Consider the following 27,228-nt stretch of genomic DNA (forward strand, 5'->3'; position numbering starts at 1 on the left):
TCAACAGTGCTTCTTCAGATAGACACCTTGGACATGACTCCTTGCCCAGGAGGCCCACAATGGGGGGCAGGGGGGTGCCAGCTGGAATGCCAGGCCAAAGGCTTACCAGCCCTTGGAGCTTGGAGGCTGTTTTCCCAACCTATAGGGACAGAGCCTGCCTGATGGGAAGGAGGATATGGCCATAAAAGCACTGTGCCTGCCTCCACTCTGAGGAGGGCCAGGAAGGCCCCAGGGGCTGATCACCATGGGATGCTACCTCTTATCAGTCAGCCTCAAGGCCCTGTGAGCCCTTTGGGCTTATATGCCAATGTGTGTAGGGAATGTGTGTGGTTGTGGGGGTGGGGGAAGGGGGCTGTTGCTTAAGGCAGGGAGGGGGCAGATTTCATCAATTTCCTAGACCCAACTCTATGGTGACTGGTGTGAGTAAGGAGGGCCTGGGCCTTCCAGAATAGGGCTCCTTCCAGAATAGGGCTTTCCACAGAGGGGTGTCAGGGCACTGTTACAGAGTTCAGGCAAGAAGAGTCATGCAACTATGTGCACAAGTTAGCTTCTGACCTTCAGCCATGAGCTGATGGGCAGGCACCAGGCAAAACTTTCCTGGTGGGGAATCCCTCCCCGCTCTGGGACATGTGCTTTCACTGGCTGCTCTACATCTCCCAACCAGCTGACACCAACCTGGGGATCTGTGAGCACTGCAAGGAATGGCTGCCTGGGTCAGGTGGTGAGAGAGGAATCCCTGGGCTCTGGACCTTCCCCTGAGAACAGTTTCCCCACAAATGCCCACCCCCCCAGCCAGGAACCTCCCTCACCCCAAGGGAGCAACGTTCCCATGTTCAGTGGCTCTCCACTTCATGCCACACCTTTTCTTACTCCCTCCTTTAATGACACTTGCTTCTCCTACATCTGTTGATGACCTATAAGAATCTTTCTGGAAAGGCCAGACCAACTCTCAAGTGTGAAATGGGTTCTTTTGGCTAGTTCCCTGATCAGGTTTCCCTGCCTGACCTGCTAGAGTGCCCAAATTTTCACCAAGTAAGGTGTATTCTTTCTTTTAAAACATAGGCTCACCAAGCTTCTTTGTAGTCATTTACACTTTAGTATGAATTCCGTTATCAAATCAATACCTCTGGGGCAGTTAGTTGAGAGTGGACTCACAGGGAAGTCAACTTTTGTTTTAGAGAAGAGGAAGGAGGAACCATAATTCAGGACTTGAAGCCTGCTGAAGCTGCAATGACTAGCATGAGAACTCTGAGAGGAAGGAGCAGTGCTAGAAAGAACAGCGCATTCCCAGAAAGGGGAGGGAGAGCTGTCCAAAACTGAAAGCATGATTCTCCCCAGGCATACTCATATTTCTGGTCACTCTTCAGGACAATGCAGAGCCCTGTGAGGACCCCAGTGGTGATTTGCTCAGTGAGGATGGCATCTTGATTCCTCAGTCTCACTCTCCATCCCTCATATCATGCCCTGCAGAAACCAGAAGGTAGGGAGCACCTACGGAGACTGTTGAACTGGGAAGAGTTTGATGAAGTGAGAGACTCCCGCAGAAGCATTCTGCTGGATACCCTCTATGAAAGCATCATCTTTGCCGTGGGCAAAGGTTTCCCATGGGTGGAAGTGGCCAAGGTGGTCAAGTTCACGGAAGAGCTGCTCAAGGAAACCAAAGGTATGGGGCATCCAGAGCAGGGGTCAGCGAGGCTTGCAGGGGAATGCAGGGCACAGGACCCCTCTGCAGTCCACAGCCTCAGGAACCCTGTGAGGAGCTGGAAGTCCCTTTCTTTCTTTCTCTGACATTTAGCATCCTCCCATGCTCATAAACAAACTTCCTGTCTAGGCTTTCTGGAAATTGAAGCAAACTGAGTGTCCATGCTGCGTCTTTATTTTTATCTCCCTGGCTTAAAATTTCGCACAACTTCAAGCTGTTCACACAGCAGCCAGGATGTTTGTCTCTTGGTCAGTCAGTCATTTATGCTTAAATATGAATTTCCTTATCTGATCAGTACCTCTGAGGCAGCTAGCTGAGGGTAGGCTCCGAATGGAATCAGATTTTATTTTAGTGAAAAGAGGAGGGGCCAAGATTCATAATTTTTGTTTTGTTTTCACTTAACAGAAATCAAACGTGTCACTCTACTGGTTCACTGACACCCCCCCCCCCCCCACTGCATTCCTGAAAGACCACAATTGTTCCAAGTATCAGGTTTTGGTCTACTGAATGTCTTGGAGGAATCCTTTACAGGCAGCAGCTTGCTGGCAGGGATGAGGGAGAAAGCAGTAAAGTGAGTTTGTAGAGGGAGCATCTCTCCCACCTCTGCCCTGTGCTGGGCTTCATGAGAAGAGGAAGAATATCTCTCCCTGTGACTCCCTGGCACAAGGGAATGTGATCACACCCATCCTCATCTTGGGCTGTGAGATGCAGATTCATTCCTTAAGCAAATATTTGGAGCAGCCCCTCTTTGGCCAACATCATAGTAATAGACAGGAATAATCAATAAGTACCACAACCAGTAGGTAGATGCTTGATGGGAAATGGGACATTTACATACTCCTTCCCCACAACATTCTTACTGATCACAAAGGGGAAAAGACTACTTCTATGTGAGTGAGCCTGACAGACACCTCCTTCATGAAATGATCCAAGTAGACATCATCAGTAAAGGGACACACTAAGAATCACGTTCTACCTGGTAGAATGCAAAAGAAGAACCCAGCATCCTTCTGTGATGGTTCTAACAAAGACTCAGAACCTGATCTAATCACGAGAAAGCATTAAATTAGCGTCACTGAACAAAGTCCCTCTCCTGTGAGCTTCAAAAACATTAAGGTCCTGAGAGCCAAAGTAAGACAGAGGAGCTGGCTTAAACTGAAAGCCACCTAGGAGATGTGGCCACTAAACGTGACATGTGGCCTCAGTTTGGGTCCTTTTGCTATGAAGGGATATAAGGGACTACTGGAAAAACTTGGATGAGGTCTGGAGGTTAAACAGTAGTGGTGTGTCAAGGGAGATCTCCCGAACCATGGCTGTGGTTATGAATGCCCTATGTTAGGTAATTTACATGAAAACATTCTGAGATGATGGGGCATTTTGTGGGCCACTGATCGTTTAAGTACTTGGAAAAAATTTCTTTGTACTATTTTTTTCCAGTTTTACTGAGATACAATTGACATATAATATTGTATGAGTTTAAGGTGTATCGCATACTGATTTGATATACGTATATATTGCAAAGTGATTACCAAAGTAAGTTTAGTAAATATCCATCACCTCACATAGTTACAATTTTTTTGTGTGATGTAAATTTTTAAGATCCACTCTCTTACCAGCTTTTAAATATACAACATGATATCGTTAACTAATCACCATGCTGTGCATTAATTCCCTGGGACTTATTTCTCTTATGACCAGAAGTTTGTACTATTTGACCACCTTAATCCATTTTGCACCCCCCCCCCCACCTCTGGGAACCACCACCTGTCTGTCTCATTTCCATGAGTTTAGTTTTCTTTTTTTAATTCCACATGTGAGATCATATAGTGTCTGTCTTTATGCCTTTAAGGTTTATCCATGCTGTTGCAAAACGTAGGGTTTCCTTCGTTTTTATGGCCAAAAAATATCATATTTTCTTTATCCATTCATCTGTTGATGGACCATAGGTTGTGTACATGGCTTGACTTGGCTACTGTGAATAATGCTGGAGTGAACATGTAGGTACAGGTACCTCTTCAAGAGAGCAGTTTCATTTCCTTTGCATATATACCCAGAAGTGGAATTGCTGGATCGTATGTTGTAGTTCTATTTTTAATTTTTTGAATTTTTTTTCAACATTTATTTATTTTTGGGACAGGGAGAGACAGAGCATGAACGGGGGAGGGGCAGAGAGAGAGGGAGACACAGAATCGGAAACAGGCTCCAGGCTCTGAGCCATCAGCCCAGAGCCTGACGCGGGGCTCGAACTCACGGACCGCGAGATCGTGACCTGGCTGAAGTCGGACGCTTAACTGACTGCGCCACCCAGGCGCCCCTATTTTTAATTTTTTGAAGAATCTCCATACTATTTCCACAGTGGCTACACCAGTTTACATTCCCACTAAACAGTGCATGAGGGGTCCCTCTTCTCCACATTCTCTCCAACACTTATTTATTGTCTTTTTGATACTAGCTATTCTAACAGGTGTGAGGTGATATTTCATTGTGGTTTTGATTTTCATTTCCCTAATGATTAGTGATACTCAGCCTGTTTTCATGGATCTGTTGAGCATTTGAATATCTTCTCTGAGAAAATGTCTATTTAGATCCATTGCCCATTTTTATTAGATTATTGGAAGTCTTGCTATTGAATTGTTTGAGTTCCTTATATTAACACCTTATCAGAAATGTGCTTTGCAAATATGTTCTCATATTTCATAGTATTCCTTTTAATTTTCTACAAAATTTCTTTTTCTGGGCAGAAGCCTTTTACTTTGATGTAGCTCTACTTGTTTATTTTTGCTTTTGTTGCTTGTGCTTTAGGTATTATTCCAAAAAATCATGGTCAAGACCTATGTCAAGGAGGTTTCCCCCTGTTTTCTTGTAGGAGTTTTATGGTTTCAGTTGTGCTGTTTTTTAGTAGACTATTTCTTAGAGGAAAATGGAACAGAAGGTACAGAGATTTCCCACAGAAACCTTGTCTCCCCCACCCCCACCCACCCAACACACACAGCCTCCCTCACTATCAACATCCCTCCAAGAGTGGTACATTTGTTACAACTCATAAATCTACATTGGCACATCATTATCACCCAAAGTTCCTAGTTTACATTAGGATTCATTCTTGGTTTTGTGCATTCTATGGGTTTTTTTGTTAATTTTTTTAAATGTTTGTTTATTTTTGAGACAGAGAGAGACAGAGCATGAACGGGGGAGGGTCAGAGAGAGGGAGACACAGAATCTGAAAAAGGCTCCAGGCTCTGAGCTGTCAGCACAGAGCCCAACGCGGGGCTTGAACTCATGGACCTCGAGATTGTGACCTGAGCTGAAGTCGGAAGCTTAACCGACTGAGCCACCCAGGCGCCCCAACCAGTTCTTCTTTTATGGGCCATGTCTTTGTGTTGTATCTAAAAAGTAGTCACCAAACTCAAGGTCATCTAGGTTTTTTTATGTTATCTTCTAGAAGTTTAATAGTATTGCATTTTAGATTTAGATCTGTGATCCATTTTGAGTTAATTATTGTGAAGAGTATGAGGTCTGTATCTAGACTCCATTTGTTGGCATGTGGATGCCCCGTTGTTCCAGCACATTTGTTGAAAAGATTATCTTGGCTCCATTGTGTTGTCTTTGCTCCCCTGTCAAAGATCAGTTGCCTATATTTGTGTGGGTCTATTTCTGGACTCTCTTCTGCCTGCCCCATTGATCTCTTTGTTTTTTCTTTTGCCAATACCACACAGCCCTGATGATGAGCTCTTTTTGAAACTTTTCTGTGATTCTTTATTTTGAAAATTTTTAAGCATAATATTTTCTTTAACATGTGGCACATTTGAAATTCTCTGGACTTCTGACCAAGGTCTCCAACAGCTGCCAAGCAAATAGGACACATGATGCTTTGTCCCTTGTGCATCAGGTCCCCATCCCTTATGTGCCCCGAGCTCATCCACCAGTCCAGTCAGCAGTGCCTCAGTGTCCTTCCCTAAGCTCACCACTTTTCACCAGCTCCTTGTCTGCCACCCTTTCTAACCCACCTCCGTCTCTTGACCAGCGCACTGCTTTCAAATCTTATACCTCTGCAGCCTTTCACTGAACTGCCCAGTGATTTTTTTTTTTTCAGGCACAAATAAAATCCCATCACTCCTCTGCTTCAAGCCATTTAGTGGCTGCCACTGAATCGCACATCTTATGTGCATGTGGATCATCCTCTTTTTATTTTTTATGCTGCCCATATGCCCTTTTACTTCTCTCCTCCAAACCAGTGATCCCTGTCTGAAGGCTTGAACCAGACATGGCATTGCTCCTGGGCTGGCTTCAGAGATTCTTGGGAAACTTCATCTCCCACCAGCCACCCCCTAACCCCCACCCCTGGGGCCTTCCTGGAATCCCTCTGGGTCCCACTCCCTGCTGCTCACAGCAATACACAGGTACCAGAGTTCATCCCCTTCGGCTGAGCTCTGCAGTGGCTTGTGGCCAGAACAAACACTGATGAGCGGGAAGAATGTCTGCCCCAAGCAGGTGGGAACTCGGGCTCTTTCAAGTTTCCATCAGAGCCTTCCACAGGCTGAGCCCGTGAAAAACAGTCAATGACGATGCAGACCCATCTTCACACTGAGGAGATTAGAACACCCTGGAGCTTTCATCATATCTGGTTAGTGCATGCAGCCAATGCAACCTATATATGTCTTGTGGACTCCTAAAACCTTGCAGTTGGAAGGACACTCAATTCTCTCTACTGTAGGGAGACCCTCAACCAGCCAGCAAGGTTCTTCCAGCCTCTGCAGACACCCTGCAAGCAACAGGGTACTCCCTCTTTCCAAGGCCACTCATGCCTTTGTAAAACCATACCAATTATTTGAAGGTCTTATTTATATCTAGCTACATCTGCCTTCTGCACCTTTTACTAGAATGTTCAAAGTCTGTCGCCTGGACCCAGAATGCAAGTCCTGCAGATATTTAATCCGCTTTATCTAATGTGACCATCAACTCCCAGTTGCTTTTATCACTTTTTTTTTTTTTTTTACTTCTTGTAATATTTATTTTATTTTTGAGAGAGACAGAGCACAAGTGAGGAAGGGACGGGGGTAGGGGTGGGCGGGGGACACAGGATCTGAAGCAGACTCTAGGCTCTAAGCTATCAGCACAGAGCCCTATGCGGGGCTTGAACTCATGAACCAGGAGATCATGACCTGGTCCAAAGTCAGTGCTTTACCAACTGAGCCACCCAGGCAGCCCAATTTTATCATTTTAATGTGACATCATTTCCACAGGCCCTTTCCTCCTACCTTCCCATCACTGCTCTCTTTCTTGCTGTCCTTCTCTGGGCATACTTGTGATTGTCAATATTGTTCTTAAAATGTCATCCAAATACAAATACAAAACAACCTCGGGGCGCCTGGGTGGCTCAGTCGGTTGGGCAGCCGACTTTGGCTCAGGTCATGATCTCGCGGTCCGTGAGTTCGAGCCCCACGTCGGGCTCTGTGCTGACAGCTCAGAGCCTGGAGCCTGTTTCGGATTCTGTGTCTCCCTCTCTCTGACCCTCCCCCGTTCATGCTCTGTCTCTCTCTGTCTCAAAAATAAATAAACGTTAAAAAAATTTTTTTAAAAACCTGAAAATTGGTCAGTGAAGTGGTCGGGGATTTTATTATCTCCTCTGTCCCGGTGATGATGCTCCTGTTTATATAGTATATAGGTGCACTTACTTTATCAACATCAAAGTCACACTGATTTATATTGGGCAGGCAGTTCCACATGTGAATGATTTTTCCCATCCTGCCCTTGTGCAATGACAGTTTTGAGTGAACTTGAAGGACTTTACAATTATCTCCATGGATTCCATCTTGTCAGTGTTGGCCCATCTTTCTTTCTTCCTAACAACTTTTAAATCTTGGTCTTGGGCTCTCCACCTTACAAGTTCTTTCTCTTACCTTTAAATCATCTCAAAATTTAAGAAACATGGTACAAACACTGAGTGGGAACAAGCACTTAGGTGGGCTCCTCATGCCTGAAATTTGACTCACTGAAGATAGAATCCATCAGGAGGTTCAGCACTCAAAGCAAACATTCCAGTCCTCATTCAGTCCCTTACTGGATGTGTGGTCCTCATCAAGTCGCATCACCTTTGAGCCTCTGGTTACATATCTAGAAAGTGGAAAAAGCGAGAGCACCCACTTGCTAGGGTTGTTTTAAGGATTAAACGAGGTTACATACATAAAGCCCATAGCATGGCATTTGGTGCCGCGTAAGTACTCAGTGAGAGTCAGCTATTGTTCTTAGGAGGGGACCATAGGGACAAAGACCCAAGTCTTGAGAGAACAGGATGTGATTCAGAGATGGCATGATCAGATGTGGCTGCATGTACTTTATGCAGCATCCACGGTGGATCAGCCTCCAGATGTACAAAAGCAGCATCAGCTCCTGTCAAAGGCAGCAGAGAAACCCAGCTGCCAGCACTGCCTGGCAGACCCTGTGACCTGGGGAGTGGGCAGGACAATGGACTGAAAGCAAGAGGGCTGGCCCTTCAGCCAGAGGCAGGCCCCGGAGGTAAAGTAAACTGGCAGGCTTGTCCGGGAAGTGGGGGCGCAGGAAAAAAGGCAGACAAGACTGTTCCCAGCTCGGCTCCCAGGTAACTGACTTATTGTGAGAGCTGACTCGAGAGTAACACCAGGCTGGCTGTGGGTTTGCAGGGAGTAGACAACGGTGTGCAGTGGAAGCACCCAGGGGTACAGAGCCACACTAGAACCAGGCCTCCTGAGCTAGGTCCTGTTCACCTTGGGCCCCTCATGGTGCCATTCAGGATGGTGGCTGTTGCACCTGAAGATTGTCAGGTTGGCCCAGATAGCATCTCCATGGCAGCCGTGCCCACACTGCTTCCCGGAAATCCAGCCCAGGGACACTAGCGAGAGCATGAACAAGTTCATCAATACCCCCAAAACAGGGGATAGAATTTCATCTGAAGCCTCCTTACTCCCGGGGATTTTCTTCTTCAATCCGTAGTCAACCCCAGTATCAGGCTGGACTGGTCTTCAACATTGCTGGGGCCCTGCTTCAAGGCTTGGTTCTGCCATTTCCTCACTGTGTGACTTTGTGAGAGTCCCTTAACCTCTCTGTGCTTCAGATCACTCATCTGTAAAATGAGGACAAAAATGGCACCAACTTCATGGGAACTTTGCGAGGATTAGATGAGTCTATTTATGTAAATCACTTGGATCGGTGACTGCTACATAGGAAGCCCTGTGAACGTGCAGTGGGTTGACTGCTAATATTATAATACCCATTCCTCGGGGGTTTTAGGCACTCCCATGGGTTCAGCTGTCCTTCCAGAAATGTAGGTCTTACACCTGCAGCAGGAGACAGCCATTCGGTCCTGTTCATTGAGGGTGCCTGGTTTGTTCCTCTTGACTTTGCTCCCAAAACCCCTGCCTTTGCTTACTTAGTTCTGTTCCCATTCTACCCAATTCCTAACCCAATCTTGATCTTCTCTTTCTCTCCTATCTGGTGTTATCTGAGCCACACTACCCAGGTTTGGACCATATTCTCTAAGGAGTTGGCCCACTTTGCTCCTTCAGGTGCCTACCAGCTCTGGGTAAACTCCTCTCCTAACCTTGGATCCAACCCCAGTAGGGGCCAAATTAATAAGTGTCCAGCTGAACAAAGAGGCACCTGACATCAGTCCCACTTGCTGGAGGGTGTTTCCCAATCCTTTCTCAACTTAACCTGCCCCTCCCCAGGCCCTGTCCACCCATGCTGTCCATTACCTCTGAGATGCCCCCTACATTGATCTCTGAGATCAGCCCAGGGCCTTCTCACACTCTCACACCCTATTCCATCCCCTCACCCTCCAGTTACCCAGACTTTGCCACCCAGAGCCATCCTTAGAACCTCCCACGTCAGGCCCACTCCCAGCCATGGCCACACCTTCCCAATGCCCTCAACACTTTATACCTGGATGTCTGCGGCTACATCTCTCTGGGCACCCACATGCCTGCAAGCACCCTCTTGCTTGTGGTGGCCACCTTGCTCATCCTTCTCAAACGCTGTTTATATCAAGGTGTCCTCCTTCGTACTCTATTCAGATCTAAACTCTTCCCCCAAAGAGCTATAGTTAGACAGCAAGGAAGGCTAGACCCTGGGGAGGCTGGATCTCCTGGAGAGGGGTCTATGCCCACTTCACTTTTCTCCCTCTATTAATACCCCCATACCAAACACAGTATATGGCACACAGTGGGTGCTAAATGAAGAAAATGAATGAATGAATGAATTGATATTTGATGCCCATGGAGATGATATGCCCTGTATGCAGAGAGGAAGTTAGGGTGCTTGACTCATCCACGGTGACCTCATTGAGTTGCATGTCCAGGTGATATTAGAGGCTGCACAGTGGGGTGATTAGCACCAAACTCTGAAGTCAGAAGATCTGGGTTCAAATCCTACCTCTACCACTTACTAATGTGTTACTATACCTCTCTACACCTTCATTTCCTTGGCTCTAGAATGAGTGGCATAATAGTTCTAACTCATAGAGCAGTTGGGAGGATTAAACGAGACAGGGCCTACAAAATGTATAGCACAGTAACATGCACATAGTGAGTGCTCAACAAGTGTTAGCTCCCGTGTGCCCATCACACATGGAAGGGAGGTGAGATGAATAGAAGGTGCTGGAAGTCCAGGGCTAGAAGCTGCTACATGCTGCCCCTCGGAGCACTCGCTGTCTTTGCCATTTATTGTCTTCCCCTCACCTTGCAGGCAGGATTGCAGATGCATTCAAATCATGGGCCAACAGAATGGAGGTCCAGAGAACCTCAAACCTGGCCCCTAATGGAGACACCCAGCATCCATGACCTGCCCTTGGGCACATATGTGAGGAAGCGCCACTGCCCAACAGCATAGGGGAGAAGGCATCTGTTCACTGCCCTTGTTAGGGGACCCAGACAGCAAGGGGCAGGAAGAGCTGGTAAGACAGCAAGTCAGTTCCTCATAGGTCATGGGATACAGGATGCAGACAGCAGGGTCCTACTGACCAGCCAACTTATGCGCAAGCTGATTTCCACAGTGGATTGTCACTCTTCTTGGAAGGGAGATTCTCCAGGGATTTATTTGTTTGTTTGTTTTTTGTTAATCTGGGGCTAAGGATGGTTGAGTTCTGTTTGCATACTAGATAACAAAGCTGGTGGACAGTATTTAAGAAGGGTCATGTTTGTACAACAGTGATTCAGAGCTTTGACAGGCCAGCTGCCAGCTGGGCTTATTTCCTGGCCCAATCAGTCCTCAGTACCAGGAGGGAAAGAGTGGCCCTTATTCAAAAGCATAAGCTGATTCTGTCCTGGCAAATGGCTCACCAGGATGTTCTGGTCTCAATTCCAAGCTAGAAGTGAGAGTCCTGTCAACGCACGTCCTTTGCCAGCCTCCAGGAAGCCCTGGGCAGATCCCATCCTTCTGTCTCTGTAGGGCCTGGGAGGAAGTCACCAGGAACAACATAGAGGAACAGAAGACTGCCAACTCTGTCCTGGTGGGAAGAAATCGCAGGAAGTGGACAGATTTTGCACACCCTGTTGAGTGTCTGGAGAGAGGTGTTGGGACATATGGGAACCCTGAAGTCTCCCACTTTGCATATAGGAGTGGCAGAGATTTAGGGTGCCCAGAAGGCCCTGCACATCCTATCTCTGACTCACATGTAGCAGCAGGTGAGGGGTTGGAGGGGAACAGCCTCTGTGGCATCTGTCATCAGCAGTGTCTGGCAGGCCCCGGTCTTCTCTCTGATACTTTACCTAGACTTCTGGGCTAGAAGTACCTCTTTCCTTCTGTCCTGGCCCTCATATCCTAAAGCCATGAGGAAGTGGGCCTTGGCCAGTTGGTAGAGGTATGAGGTGGCCAGGGAAGTGGGTCATAGCACTGTATCTGTAGTTCCATCCATGGCCACTCCTGATTCTCCAGAAAATGTCATCTGGGCAGCCATAGCATGGAAGGCAGCCACCCCACCTTCCCCCAGCAGCCTGGGGCTGGCAGGACGCATTACTTGCCTAAGCTCATCTGTGTGAGTTCTTCCTACCAGAATACTCATGGCCATGCCCAGGGTCTACTCCACCAGCCCCCAAGTACCGCATCCCATGTGGGAGAGCCTCCAGCAATTCAGGACCAGCCCAGAGAGAAAATGCACCTTCACTCTTCTTGGAAGGTAACTTCCTTGGGGCAGCCTGACTTCAATGCCTCTCCCACTAGACTCTAAGGAGGGGCCTTTGGCAGCAACTTCCTTGCTGATGGAGAATGGAAGCTGCCACAGAGGCCACTGGTTGAAATCCTGAGAGAGCATTTTGTGGGGGCAAATGGACAACGGCCATTTCATAGATACCTCCCTGAGCGTATCAGTCTGTGAGGACCATCATGACAAAATACCACAGATGGGGCACTTACAACAACAAACATTTTTGTTCTCACATTTCTGGAGGCTGGAAGTCCAAGATCAAGGTGTCAACAGGGTTGGTTTCTTTGAGGCCTCCCTCCTTGGCAGATGGCCATCTTCTCATTGTGTCCTCACATGGCCTTTCCTGTGTGGATGTATGTGTCCTAACCTCTTTTTGTAAAGATACCAGTCATAATGAATTAGGGCCACCCACATGACCTCATTTAATCTTAATTATTTCTTTGAAGACCCTATTTCCAAGAGCAGTCCCATTAGGAGGCGCGGAGTGTTTGGATTTGAACATATGAATTGTGTGGGATGCTGTGCTAATTCAGCCCATAACGCTAAGTAAGGTCAAAGCTCTCCAGGTGAGACTGTGCCAGCTAGTAAGCCAGAAATCAAGACTATGCAATAGAAACCTTCCCCAAACTTCCCTGGAGGAGCATACATCCTGTAGAGGGAGCAACAGTGAGGACTTTATGATCCTGGCATTTTTGCATGTAGCATTTATAATCTTCACCATGATCTTGCATCATACCCATTATTTTAATGATGAATTGAGGCCCAGAGAGGTTAAGTAACTTGCCCTAAGTCACACCCCCAGTAAATGGATTTGAACCCAGGTCTGTCTGACAGCAGAGCACATGCCCTGCCATGTGACCCTTCTATCTTGACTAAAGGGATCTGTACACAGAGCACATGAGGGTCTGAGAAGCATGAAGCCTGGGAAAGCACCCTGTGATGAGAAGAATGAGGCTGCCTGCATGCAGGAAGAGGGAGACACCTGGAAGAACCAGGTGTGGAACACCTGGGGGTAGGGTTCCTAAGTGGGTCACCTGGAGTTACAGCATGTACCTGGGATCCTGACCCTCAACAGGATGGCTCCAATGTGGTGGGTGGCACAGGCCCAGCTGCAAAGAGGAGCCATGCCCTTTGGGTAATGTGTTCTGGCCTGGATGTGCCACCTGTGTGCGGGTGGGTGGTTCTGGTGCCTTAAACCCAACATCTGGCCCTTTGGAGTGACCTTATGCTCTACCTCTAACTTCCCATGTCCTTCTTCAGTCAGCTGGACATACTGGTCAGTCTCAGAGCCCCCAACATTAGAGGGGACACGGTACAGATACAATATAGTCTATTTTTAGTCTAAGTCCCTGAGACAGTGGGATTCCTTGGTCGTTTTCAACTCAGGGATGATGACAACAGGATGATGATGAAGATCAAAAGTCAGGACTCCTTTCACTAAACTTGAGACAGCTGCAGAGCTTGGCCATGAGGTACCCACAGTGCCCCAGATGTGGCTATGGAGGACCGTCAGCTCCATGGAAATAACCATAACATCTGAGAATCAAAAAGAAACCCAAGATCTCACCTTATCCAAGCCCCACGACCACCACCACAACAAACACATTATTCGAGAATCCTCTTACCAGCCAAATGCCTCCTAACTCCAAGCTAGACTGCTCTGCTAATAAAGCTTTTGCTTCTAGAATGTTCTGCTGCTGAGCTGAAACCTGTCTCTTTGAGACTTCCATCTGAAGACTTCTGTTCTGCCTTCTGAAACTTCCTCCCTGAATCAGCCTAATCCACTGCACTCAGTCAGCCATCCTCCAGCAAAAATTTCCAGGGCACTGTGCTAGGGGGTGAAGAAGATGAGACATCCACTCAGCAGTCCCTATGTGCTGAGCTCTCCTCATGAATCATCTCCTTTAAAGTCCACAGCAACTGTAGGTGGATTTAGCAATGATGCAGCTGAGGTTCAGAGAGGTTAGGTAACTTGCAAATTATCACACAGTATAAGGGCAGAACTAGCATTAACCTTGAGACCTTCTGGCCCCAGATCTGTTCTTCCTGCCAAAGCTCTGTAGCATTAAGCGTGCCAACTTCTTAAACAGACTCTTAACTATAGAGAACAAACTAGTGGTTACCAGTGGGGAAGTGGGAAGGGGGATGGGTGAAATAGGTGATGGGGATTAAAGAGTGCATTTGTTGTGATGAGCACATGCTGGTGTATGGAAGTGTTGAATCACTATATTGTACTCCCAAAACTAATATAATACTGTATGTTAACTAATTGGAATTAAAATTAAAACTTAAAAAAATAAAAAATAAAAACACTTCCTTTTCAATGAAAACAAAAAAAGCATTCCAGGGGCGCCTGGGTGGCTCAGTTGGTTAAGCATCTGACTTCAACTCATGTCATGATCTCACAGTCTGTGGGTTCGAGCCCCAGGTCAGGCTCTGTGCTGACAGCTCAGAGCCTGGAACCTGCTTCACATTCTGTGTCTCCCCCTCTTTTTCCCTCCCCCATTCACACTCTGTCTCTAACTCAAATATAAATAAACATTAAAAAATGTTTTAAAGTAAAAAAAAATCATGCAAACTTCTTGAGGAATGGAAGTGAGGAACAGTGAGGGGTGCATTTACTAAACAGACAAGGTCAGGGGACCATTTTAAGCAATGAGAAGAGCTTCGGCCAAAGTTCATGACAATCTAAAATACATGGCCCTGTGTTTGCCCTTTTTGAGTCCCAGGACTTTGAATAGCAAGGAAATCTTTAAAAGATCAACATAATCTTTCCAGTCCTGCTGTTGGAGTAGATTTTTTTCTTTAAGGTGACTCTTGGTTTATCTTAAAAACAAAAACAAAATACCATGGGCAGGAAAATAGTAGGGAGACTCCTCAAAAAATTAGACATAGAACTGCCACATGACTTAGTAATTCCACTTCTTTGTATAAAGAACTGAAAACAGGGACTTGAACAGATATCTGCACACCTGTGCTCACAGAAGCATTGTTCACAATAGCCGAAAGGCAGAAGCAACCCATCTGTATGGGCTACTTGTCCATCAACAGATGAATGGACAAACAAAATGTGATCTATGCATAAAATGAAATATTTCTCAGCCTGGTGAAGGAAGGAAATTCTGACACGGATGAACCTTGAGGACATTACCCTAAATGAAATAAGCCAGCCACAAAATACCAAGTACCTTATGATTCCACTTATGTGTGGGTATCTAGAGCAGTCAGGTTCATAGAGGCAGAGAGGGGTCTCAGTTTCCCATCTCTAATATGAAAGGACTAGACTAGCTCAATAGTTGCTCAAATATGCTCCTTGGTCCGAAAGACCATTTACCTCAACTAAATTTGAGAAATATTGCAGATGCTCAACCCCTTTGGGCCATTTGCTGAGCCCACTAGCATATTAAGGGCCTTGTTTCATATCTTTTGATCCAACATATCTTCAAGGTCTCTGGCTTTGAAGTACTGGTTTCTATGTAATACCAATTGCAAAACATCCTTTGGAAAACTGTGTCCGAAAGGAGTGGGGGCCCCTTCCAGTGTCCATCTCTAAGGGTCTACAAAGACAGCCCAAAGCTGCTTGGGACTAGATGGCTGTGCCAGGCAGCGGCTTGAATTCTGGCTTCCCCACTCCACCAGCTGTGTGTCCTTAATCAAATCCCTTGAGTCCTTGAGCCTCAGTTTCTCTCACGAGTAAAGTGCCTGTACCCCTGCCTCACAGAGCTAGGAGGGATTGGGTGGAACGAGATGACCCAGGGCATGTGGCACCCAGCGGGAGCTCTCTCAACAAGAGTCCTCCGCTGCCTCAAGGAAAGCACGTGAGCTGTCGCTGTTATTGGCACCTTGGTGTAAATGAGTTTGGCAGAACCTTACCATGAGCAGAAAGATGGGCAGGGGGCAGCTTTCAGGATGCAGGATGGGGGTGGAGATGAAGGTTCTGTGCTTTCATCTGCTTTCCACCATCCCAGGTCAGCCCTGGTAGGTGCACAGAAAGGTAAGCAAGCCAGGCTGCAGCCTGACTTGTTCCTCCCCTTTGAGCCAAGGCGGGGGCAACCAAACTGGTTTGTCAGGGGGCACTGGTGGCACCTGGATCCTCCCCCTCACACCCACCCAGAAGGAACAATGCCTCTTCACCTTTCCCAACCCTTCCAGGACATGGCACATCTCCCTTGCTGTCATCCAGCCCCAGACCCCGAACATGAGGGGCAGCGGGAGGCAGGCGCCCAGAGTGCTTGGTCCAAGCCCAGTGCCTTTTTACCCTGATTCTGGAGCATCTGGTATTGTCATCCCACCCCCTGCTCTTCCCCTCCTCATTGCTCTCCTCCTCTCCCATGCCTGCATCCCCGTGCAGGTGCTGGCCTCCAGGGGCTTGGGGACTGTCTTCAGGAAGTTCCCAGCAGCCAATGCAAATGAAAGCCACTCCCTGTTATTGAAGAGCAACTTGCACGTACAGATCTGTCCCCCGGCAGCCAGAGGCTTCTCTCTGATACTTAATCCTTGGCTTTCTGAGTCATCGGAACTTCTCAACCTGCGGCAAATAAAGAATGGTCTGAGGGCCAAGAAAGTGTGTCTCATGAGCCAGCTTAGGATGATCTTTGCTAAAAACCAGAGCTGGCCAAGGAGTCTTGGGGCTGGAAGTTAGAAACCAGCCCAGGGACTCCTTTCCCAGTGACCCTGGATGAGGTCCACTCTTGCATTTTATGACCTTGAGGCTAAGGCCATAGCTCATACCCATAATTGGGCACCTGCCAGGATGACAGGCAGCTGGGAGCACTTGCCAACATTTGCTGAGGTCACTCAGCACAACTGGGCCCTCAGACTTCTTGATTCAAACCTGGCCTCTATGCATGGCTGCCCAGGGGCTGAATAGAGAAAACCATGGCCTTGACAAATGAGGCAGTTGTGGCCACCCACATCTGGAGGATGCAGGTGATCCCAGCCCCGTCCATTCACAAGCCAGGCTGGAGGAGGGACGGCATTTTCCAGTATGTTTGTTCGGCTCTGCAGAGCCCAGAGAAGAGGCAACGATTCACCTCACAAATTTCACACAGTCGTCTCCACACCAACCTGGAGTCCAGCTTTGATTATCAGAAACCAACCCTGGTCCCCCAGTCTCTGAGATTCCTTTACTGATTATTTTTGCCATCACACACCACCACCATCCCTTTTAAATGCCTATCTGAGCTCTCCCTTCTCGGCTTAAGACCTCTGAGTGGCTCTGCAGCTCTTGGCCACGGTTCTTAATTTTCCTTGCAGAAATCTGATTATTCTTTCTATGCACACACCCCACCCCCAGGGGAAAAAAAAGTGCATGTGAAATTCTGGATACAATTTCAGAAGATGCCAGTTGGTCCTGAAGCCCAACATTGGGGTCCATGAATCCTCTTTAAAGAGCCTGGTTTCTGTTTTGAAGTCCAGCTCTTCCATGTGACATATACGAGTTTGCCCTTTGCAAACTGATGATGCCAAGCCCTTCTGTCCCCCTGGGGGAGTCCCCCAGACTCCAGCTTTTCTTCCCAGAAACTCTGAACCATGTGGATCAAGCACATGCCCACACTGTACCCTATTTGCTTCCAGCCTTTATTCTGCAGGCTCTCCACCTGGAGGGCCCTTCCCTACCATCTTCTGCCAAACTCCCCATTCTTCCTTTGGGCTCCAATGTCCTCTCTGTGGGAAACCTTCCCTGGCTCCTTGTCCCCCCACATCCTGCGTCAGGATGCCTTCCCCATGAGAGCACCTACCCCATCTCCTTGTACTTTCACTTCTTCCTCTCTGCACCTCGGTGCCCAGTTTTATCCTAAACATGGGTACTTGCTTGCATGCTGCTTTTAGAGGAATCTTCAACTCTTGTTATGTCGTTACGTAATGTATTTGAGCACCTTAAAAACAACAACAACAGAGACTTGTACGTTCTGTGTCATTTTTAACCAACCCTCTCCAAAAGCAAAAGAGAAAAGAATAAAATGCCCACGGGATCCCAGTAGCACAAAGCTCACATCTGTGCAGGAAGGGACCTGGCAACCATGTGACAGGTGAGAGGGTCCTGAGACAGGTGTCTTGTGTAAAGGTCACTCAGCAGAACAGAGCATCTGGGGGCTTTGGTTTCATCCTTTTGCCAGTTGGGCATTTCATAACTCCATGGCCCCCATGTGTCAACATCTGAGTTCTTTCAGCTCAATCTGGCTCATAACTGAGGAGCAACAATTCCCAAGCCAATCCCACCCTGGAATCAGCACTTCCTTCTTTTGAGATGTGGGGTGCTCTGTATTTTTAGAAAGATCCAGGTGATTGTGGAACACAGGGCTTCCACTGGCCCTGGGCCCCTCCCCACTATTCAGTAATGAAAGGGTCTTCAGGATCAGCCACCTAGCCAGATATTTCCCAGCGCAAGAGAGAAGTCAAGGAATGCCTAGGTCACTGTCCTGGTGGCTGCAGAGTATCTGTGACACAAGTGAGAAGCAAAGCAGAAAATGGGGAGAATGCATTTCACACCCTACCATGCAAAAGCAGCATCTCTTTTCTTGCCATTATTGCCTCCCCTAGAAGTTGTTTTATTTGTTTCCTGAATTTTTGTGTGTGTGAAATACCCCCTCCTTCCTTTACTGAGGTATAGCTGACAAAAACATTGAAAAATAGGGGCATCTGAGTGGCTCAGTCAGTTGAGCATCCAACTCTTGATTTCAGCTCAGGTCATGATCTCATGTTTCATGGGCTCGAGCCCCACATCAGGATCTGCTCCATGCTCGGTGTGGAGCCTGCTTGGGATTCTGTCTCTCCCTCTGCCTCTCCACTCCTTCCTCTCTCTCTCTCTCCCCCTCTCTGTCAAAATAAATAAACATTTTTTAATATTGAAAAATATTTAATGTGTACAAACATAATGTTTTGATATACATAGTGAAATGATTACTACAATCAGGCTAATTAACATAATCATCACCTGACATAGTTACCACTTTTATTTGTAGTGAAAACATTTAAGATCTACTCTCTTAGCTAATTTCAAATATGCAAAACAGTATTGCTAGCTCTAAGCACTATCTAAGTAGATCCCCAGAACTTATTCATCCTGCATAACTGGATCTTTAATTCATTTCTTTGGGGTATATATTGAGAAGTGGAATTGCTGGATCATACTGAGGAAGCATTCTAGACATTTTTCCCTAATGACCTACTCCTTAATGACCTACTATCTAGTTTTAATATCATAAATATTTTATATATCTGATTTTGTGTTGTATGTATGTCTGCTTTATACACATATAAAGCTTACTCTTTGTATGTAATGCAGGGTTAAAGATGACTGAAGAAAAATTTTAAGTTAAATTCAAAATTAAAAAGCTATCAACATCTAATTTAATGTTACAACTGTAACTTCTAAGTAATTTTAATATAATTTATTCACTTATGTAAATTGTAATTGTCAAATTACACATGCAAAGAAACAATTTATGTAGATGCATAACGATAATAACAATGCAATCAAATCTTAAAATGTCACTCAAAACTGCCATTTCTTTGACAAAAAATTTACAAAATTAATTTTTTAAACTATTTTCAGTAAGCTTAACTTTCAACTTTTCCTTCATACATTAAATATTTGGAGGATGGGCTTGGGGTAGGGTGGTCTGGGAGGTGTCTGTGAGAAGGTGGCATCCTGGGAGTGAAGAATACGTCGTCAGCCAGGAATGGAATCCGAGCCTAAGGCCTGGCACAAGGGAATACAGGGTATGGTGGAAAAATAAGGGAAGGCCAGTGTGCCAGGCAGAAGCAGAAGGAGAAGAGGAAAGGAGGGTTTTATGCAGAGGAAGACCAAGATCTGACTCATGTTGCGAAAGGGTCATTGTTTTAACATCACTCTTAGGCTGAAGACCAAATTCCTCCCATAGGGTCTTAGGAGGTCCTGCACCACTGGGCTGCTGTCCACCACCCAACCTTTTCTAGAACCAGGGAATCTCTCACCAGCTGCCTTCTAACCTGCCAGCCCCTCACCCCCAGTCTTTTGGTTTCTCAAATGGGCCATGCTTTCTCCAACTGCAGGCACATGATGTTGCCCTTGCCTGATTCATTCTCTCCTACCTCTCTTTGCCCAGTAACTCCTCTGACACTGTTCATCTCAGATTCTTCATCACCCTCTCAGAGAACTGCTCTTTGACTTCCCTAACAAAGTCACTTCTCCCTATTCCGTGCCCGTCCAGACTGCAGAACCCTGAACAGAGTTATACTCTGTGTGTTTTCTCCCTAGCCCTTCCCTGCCTCCCTGGAACCTGGAACAGGTCTTAACACATGAAAAGTCCCTAATACTTGTTGGATATATAAATGAATAACTCTGTCACTGCACTTAATATCAGAATTTGCTCATTTACTCACTTGCTACCCATTGGCTCCAACTGTGCACAAAGCCTTGTGCTGGGGACTGAGCATAAAAAGGGGAATGTCATCTTTTTGTCACCTCTTCTACAAACTGGAATCTCTCTGAGGACAGGGGTCATGTCAGAGGTGAATGTGCCACCTGTATCATATTCTATTGGTGGTCCCACCACTCTTTTTATGTAAGCATCTGGGAGTTATGCAGGTCGCTACCACACTCCACATAGGACCATCAGTCCTGCCACTCAAATCTGCCCACACCTGCTGACCTGGCATTCTCAGGCCACAACAATCCCATCTGGACTGGACAATGCAATGCACCAACACCACATGACCATCAATGTTATTTAGCTCAAGGCAAGCATGGCCATGTGTACAATCTTCCTACAATGCTAGGCAGACTCTGCACTTCCTACAATGCAATACTTCTGAATGCAGCATTCAAGGCCCTCCCATCTGTCTTCTGCCTACCTTTCCACACAACACTTGCCATTTTCTGCTTCCATTTTTATATGCCAAAAATAACAAACCCAGGCTTGTTCCCCACCCATGCCATACAGCTTCTTGCCCCAATGCTTTCACCCAGACTGTACCCAGAAAGTGCCTCCCTCACCATCTTTACTGGCTCAGTCCTCCCACTAAGCCTCTGAGATGTAGCTCATGCATTATCTCCTCCAGGGGAATCCCTATCCTCAACTGAACCTTTCTCTCCACCTGTTTCTGTTTCTCTTTACACACATATCATAACATTTACTTGTTTGTCTTTCCTGTGAGCACTTTAGAAACAAAAATGTGTCTTATTTGTCACAGTATTGCCATAGTATTGACTTAGCATAGTTCCTAGTAAGTAATAGGCACTCAGTAACAATTGACAAATTAATCTTGAGTGGATGGATGGGTGGGTGGATAGGAGGATGAATGGGAGGGTGGATGGGCAGATGGATGGGAAATGGATGGGTGAATGTGTGAATAGATGGATGGATGAATGGATAAATGGGTGGATGGGTGGGTGAATGAGTGGATGGATGGGTGGATGAATGGGTGGATAGATGGGTGGATGATGGATGGAAGAGTGGATACATGCATGCAATGCATGGAGGGTGAATGGATGCATGCATGCATTCATGGATAGATGCATGGATGGGTGAATTGATAGGTGGATGAATAGATGGAGAAATGGAAAGAAAGAAAGATATATGTGGCCAGGAGAGACTTTTCTCATAGGGCAGAAACAAACTCTTCTTTCCCTACACTGTTTATTGATCACTACCTTGTAGCAGGCTCTGTATCAGGCACTTAGACAAGTCATCCCATTTGATACTCATAAAAATCCTATCAACTAAATATTATCATCCCTCATTTTACATCTGTGGGAATGAAGGCCCAATGTCACAACTAAAATGGGACAGAACTGTCTCAGGCCTCCAAATCTAGTGCCCTCCCTCTACACCATCCTGAAACAGAAGCACTCTCTTGGACCTCTGAGCCTGATGATTTGCCTTGAAAGAAGGGGAAAACACAGCCTACCAACCTCCTGTTCTGCACATTGGAGAGGCCTTTCTTCATCCCTTGCCCGGAAGACTGAAGTCTAAATCCAAGTGACACTCCCAAGCACATTCTAAATGAGGCTAAAAGTGGAGTAGTGCTCCATCTACTAATGTTTTTCTAAGACAGTGATAACTTACCATCTCAGCACTCCAGGAAGATTTGAGGTAAATATTCCCATACAGAGCCAAGAGTGAGAAGCCAAAATGAACATACAATGTTCATTGTGGGGGTGGGGTGTGGAGGACTTTACAAGCAACTACAAGGGCAAGACTGAGACAGCTCCTCCTAAAGGAGAAAGGAGCCCTCTGGCTAGGAAGGTAAGAGACTTCACTAAGGCCCTACGGGAGCCTCACATAGGAGAAACGAGGAGGGGGATCTACAGACAGGTTGGGCCTCCACTCCAGGAGGAAAGCCAGGTTCCCTGCATGCAATACTTGATCTCTCCCTTCAGTAGATAAAACTGAATTCCCCAAATCATGTGACTTGGTGGTCAGCTGGCCCAAGCTCCTATTCTACAGAGGTAGGCACTGAGTCAGGAAGCAAGAGACACTTGACTGAATTTACAGTGCACTTCAGGGATGGCATCTGTGTGAGGACCCAGGTCTCCTTACGCTAAGGCATGTTGTTTCTCTGTTCCTTGTTTCTTGCCCCTCTCTCTGCCTAAAGTCTGTTCATCAAGGCATACCCATCATTTAGTCATGACCCTTTACTGAACCTCCCCCTGTGTTAAGACCCAATCACATGCTGGGAAGAGTCCTTCCTCCTTCATTACACTACCCTGAGATTTTGATAAAGTTGTGAGCAAAAGGAGTGTATGGGAGGGGGTGAGAGAAGATGGTTTGTTCAGGAGCATTGCCCAGGGTGTAACCCCAGAACTGATCTTTGTTTGCATGATAGAAGCAATATTTGCCTAAATCTGTGACACACATCTCCAAGATAACAGTTGCCTGGACATCTGTCTCTCCAGTCATCTCATAGTCTACTCTTATCAGAATCCCTTTTTTTATACCCTCATTTCCTTTCCAAAGGGTTTCAAGTGGAAACAACATAAAGAACAGCTGAAGTAAACCTTCAAAATTAGAGTTAAAGGTCAAAATATTGGTAAGGGGTGAGATAATCATATTAAAAAATGAGATAAAGGTAAGTTACTACTTAAATTTGGCTTTGAACTTCCTAGAAGCCAAGGTAAAAGGAGAAATGTGATATACTCCATAGCCTTTTTTAAAGATTTTTTAAAATATTAATTCATTTTTGAGAGACAGAGCATGAGCAGAGGAGGGGAGGAGAAAGGGGGGAACAGAGGATCTGAAGCAGGCCCTGTGTAGACAGCAGTGAGCCTGATGAGGGGCTTGAACCCATGAACCATGAGATCATGATCTGAGCTGAAGTCAGACTCTCAACCAACTAAGCCACCCAGGTGCCTCTACTCCATAATTTTTAAGAACTGATAAATGGTAATATAGAATAACTAGTAGGACATGGGCTCTGGGGTCATGGGTGTCATGGATGGGTGGGTGGGTAGGGGGATGAATGGAAGGATGGGTGGGCAGACAGATAAGAAATGGATGGGTGCATGGATGGGTGGATGGGTGGATGAGTGCCTAGGTTCAGAACCTATGTTGATCACCTATCAATGCAGCTTTACCTCAGTTCACATTCAATGCTCAGCCCCTCTGTGCCCACAGGCTGCTCCATCACTGAGGCGGTGACGATCCTAGGGAACAAACTCAGAGATTACCAGGGGCAGTTCAATACCACCCACCTGCTGGCCCTCTGTGACTACTTCCACAACACCTTCATCCGCCACTACAAACTCTACCAGTATGTCCTGGGCCAGGACCAGGAAGTCAACCTGACTGTCAACCACCTGGAAGTATGTGCACCGCCCCAGCCCCTCCCGCTGGCCAAGGGCATGGACAAGGACATCTGGCAGCTTGAGCAGCAGATGGCGGAGCTCCATATGGCTGAGGTGCAGAAACGCACAAATGTACTGCTCCTGAAGGAGGCGCTGCACCTGGAGCAGGAGCACAAGCTACAGAAAACGTTCTCTGAGGTGTCTGAGCAGCCCAGCCGGGTTCTAAAGAGGGAGGTAAGGCTGGACCCATGAAGTGGGAGGATGCTCACCTACCATATACAAATGCACATTCCTACCAAGAGCACATCAAAGCTGGAGTCAGACTCACAGACAGGACTCCATGGTCTGCACACATGGAACGGGGCAGAAGGGGACAGTCACTGAGCTTTGGCCACAGGCTTTGCATGCATGTTTCACAAAACATCTCTGTGAGGTATAATTCTTGTCCCCATGTTAGTAATGAGACAACTGAGGCTCAGAAAATTTAATCCATTTGCCCAAGGTCACCAAGCTAGCAAGTAGAATTGTTTACATTTGGACTGAGGCCTGGTGGATCCCAATGTCTAATGAAGAGCCCAGGATCTGAACCACCACAGATGGTCTCAGTGCCCTTCATCTACTTGCAGAGCTGGCATCCATTGAGGCCTGGGGGTGGGGGAAGATGACGAAGGAAGGTCCATTGGGGACAGCCCAATGTGGGTGATATGCTGAGGTAGGCAAAAGGGTGGGGCTAGTGGTCCAGGGAGAACCTAGAAGAGTCTGGCATGGATAGAAGAAATCGGGCTGCCCTCTTGACCAGTCTTAAGGCCACAGAGGCTCGAGGAGCCAGAGTCTCAACGACCAGCTCTTTACTAAATGGTGACTATCTTGGCCCCAGGGCAATCAACTTCTTAAGGGCCTGGAAGAGTCCAAATTTATTTTTTCACTAAACATAGGCACTAATATCATCATTGTTGCATTATCTTTGAACACAGAGACAAGTATTGCATACGTGTACACATGAGGGCGTATGTTGGTATATGCTGGGGTGGGGGTGGAGAGTCACAGGGCCTGTGTGTTTCAAAGTCAGCTAAAGAGTGAACAGCCCTGTGAATTATAACATGGGGAAAATCTCTAAAAAGCAATTAACACAATAGAATAAATGATACTCTTCTAAGGTTAAGTCAAGTCTCCCAGAGAAATAGCACATTGGGCTGCCAGGTAATCTTAGTGCAGTAAGATGTCCAGCAAAGAAAGACCCAACAGAACCTAGACAACAGGGACTCCTGGGTGGCTCAGGCAGTTGAGTGTCCATCTGACTCTTGATTTCAGCTTGGATCATGATCCCAGGGTCATGGGATCGAGCCCTGCGTATGGCTCTGTGCTGAGCATGTAGCCTGCTTAAGATTCTCTCTCTCTGCCACTCTCTCTCTCTCTCTCTCTCTCTCCCTCCATCCCTCTTCCCTTCCCTTGCTTGTGCTTTCTATCAAAAAATATTTTTAAAGAAAAAAAGAACTTAAGCAATAACCTGTCTCCTCTGGGGGACCTTGCTCTAGAACATGTGGACAAGGCAATGGATGGGAGGTGTTGCCTTCCCTCCCACTCCTGCTGTCCTTCCCTGCCCCTCCCAGGTCCTCTTCCAGCCCCCATTACTTTGCTGCTGGTCCCTGCCTGGTGGAGCTCGTGGACTAGAGTCCCTTCCACTGTGTGCCCCTGATTGTGTGCCAGAGGTGGGGACACTGAACACCATAGGATAAACACAGTACATCCTCTTGGAGCACAGTCTTCCCCAAGGACTTAGGGGAAGAACATTATTTTTATATAAAACAACCAAGGAGATATTCTGGGGCAAATATAAGATTTTACACTAGGTTTTAGTTAAAATAAGAGATCTCAAAGAAATGTCTTCTAGGCATCAGCTACTCTAAGTATGTCCCCTGACACCCTCAAGACAAGCACAAACTCTCCTCTGCTGTTTGGTTCCTCAAACAAGAAATTTGGAGACACACAGTTACATGGTCCATGTCTCCAGGATTCCATGGTGCCATAATACTGACTGAGATGACAGACAGGGTCTCATTTTAACATGGCAGATGGTGACTGAGTTTCCATTCTTTCCATGGCTGGCTGGCTGGAGGACATTTCCACTCTCTGAGCAACTTGCACTGTCCCTTCTGACAGTGCTGCTACTAGGCTGCTACTAGAACTTTGAGATGTAAAAATGAGATGAGGGCAGGAGGGGAAGGAAGGGGGATGATATCCAAATGGAAAGTTCATTGGCCAGAAGATAGGAGAAGATGGGACTAGCCTGTGGGCCCAGAACAATGTTAGTAGTCAATGACACAGTCCAACAGGGTTGTTGCCACAGTAGGCCTGATGGGAGAAGGAAAGAAACAGTCATTGGAATCCAAAAAGAGAGCTGTAGGAGAGGGCTGTGGGTTAGGAGGCTGTAGGCAGAGGGTTAGAGTCATGGCCAATCTACAGTGGATCCTGAAGGAGGTGAGAGACTTCATTCTCTTCCCAGGCTCAGATCTCCTGCCAGTACCTCCCATTGGCTGAACTCAACTTAAAACCATAGGTCAAGGTAGCTGGTTGAGGCAGCCCTTATAAGTTAGCCTCTCAGAGCACAGAGTAGGGGTGATAAGGGTGACCAAGAGATCTGGTGGGGGAAATGTAAGGTTTAGAACACAGAAAAAAGAGTGGATGTGTTCAGAATTGGATATCTGCAGATAGCCTCAGTCTCTCCAGAGTTCTGATCACCAGCCATGTTCTATTTCTTCCAGGAGTTAGAAAAGCTCATTGATGAGGTCATTCACATTCAGACTGAATGCCTGAAGGAGCTGCTGCAATATGAGATACAGATAACTTTTGATATTTTGGACCTGAAACTTCAGAAGACTTTGAACCTCAATGCTCCTATCCCTTCCCCCCTCTCTATCACTGGCCAGCCAGACCAAGATGAATCTCTTAAGTTCTACAAAACAAACAAAGGAAAGAAAGCAAAAGCAAAGAAGAAGTAGAGAGCTCCTGGTGTCCACTGACTAAAGACTATGATTGAGGAAAAGCCATTGACAATTATGAAAGTATTATGTGATGTGCTCAGCACCCAGTAGATCGGAGCTTTCTAGTGATTCAAATAAATAAAATGGCAGTCATCATATCTCCTCTCTCTTCTTTCTGAAAACCACCTTCTACCCCCTGAAAATCCAACCCAAATGAATTTTCCCTGCATCTTGGAAGAAAGCTGTCTTTCTCTGCTAAGCACAGAGTTTATGCTCAGACAGGCAAACATCACTTGTTGACTAAGGCTGAGCTTAGACACTAAAGACAGAACTACCACCAGTGGGTTTAAATGGATAAGGGTGAGGGTGACACCAGACACCAGGAAAGACTTCCAGCTAACAAAGTGGTTCTCTGGCTAGTGTGGGAACAGGTCCTGGGATTCTGTTTCCTTTCTGCAATTTGTACAATAGGATTGACCTCCTGCAGCCTAATTCATGTGTTGGTCTCCCTGCTAGAAGACCTAGAGCTGCCTAGAGCCTATAGAAAACTCTTCCTTTTGTGAGGACCTACATTGCTTAGACTGAGGCAGGGGAACCAGCG

General features: G+C 46.6%; 1 protein-coding gene across 1 annotated transcript; it reads left to right on the top strand.

The window, feature by feature from the left end:
* The first annotated feature begins 1,371 nt into the window (after positions 1–1,371).
* Positions 1,372–26,785, top strand: CUNH8orf74 (chromosome unknown C8orf74 homolog). Its single transcript, XM_040446602.1, has 4 exons — positions 1,372–1,383; positions 1,471–1,663; positions 23,477–23,880; positions 26,409–26,785. Exons 1-4 carry the CDS (start codon positions 1,372–1,374, stop codon positions 26,643–26,645), a joined length of 846 nt encoding a protein of 281 aa, XP_040302536.1. The 3' UTR covers positions 26,646–26,785.
* Positions 26,786–27,228: the final 443 nt, after the last annotated feature.

This window comes from Herpailurus yagouaroundi, unplaced genomic scaffold, assembly GCF_014898765.1.
Source record: "Herpailurus yagouaroundi ecotype Mexico unplaced genomic scaffold, PumYag 28, whole genome shotgun sequence".
In the NCBI taxonomy this organism is placed as follows: domain Eukaryota; kingdom Metazoa; phylum Chordata; class Mammalia; order Carnivora; family Felidae; genus Herpailurus; species Herpailurus yagouaroundi.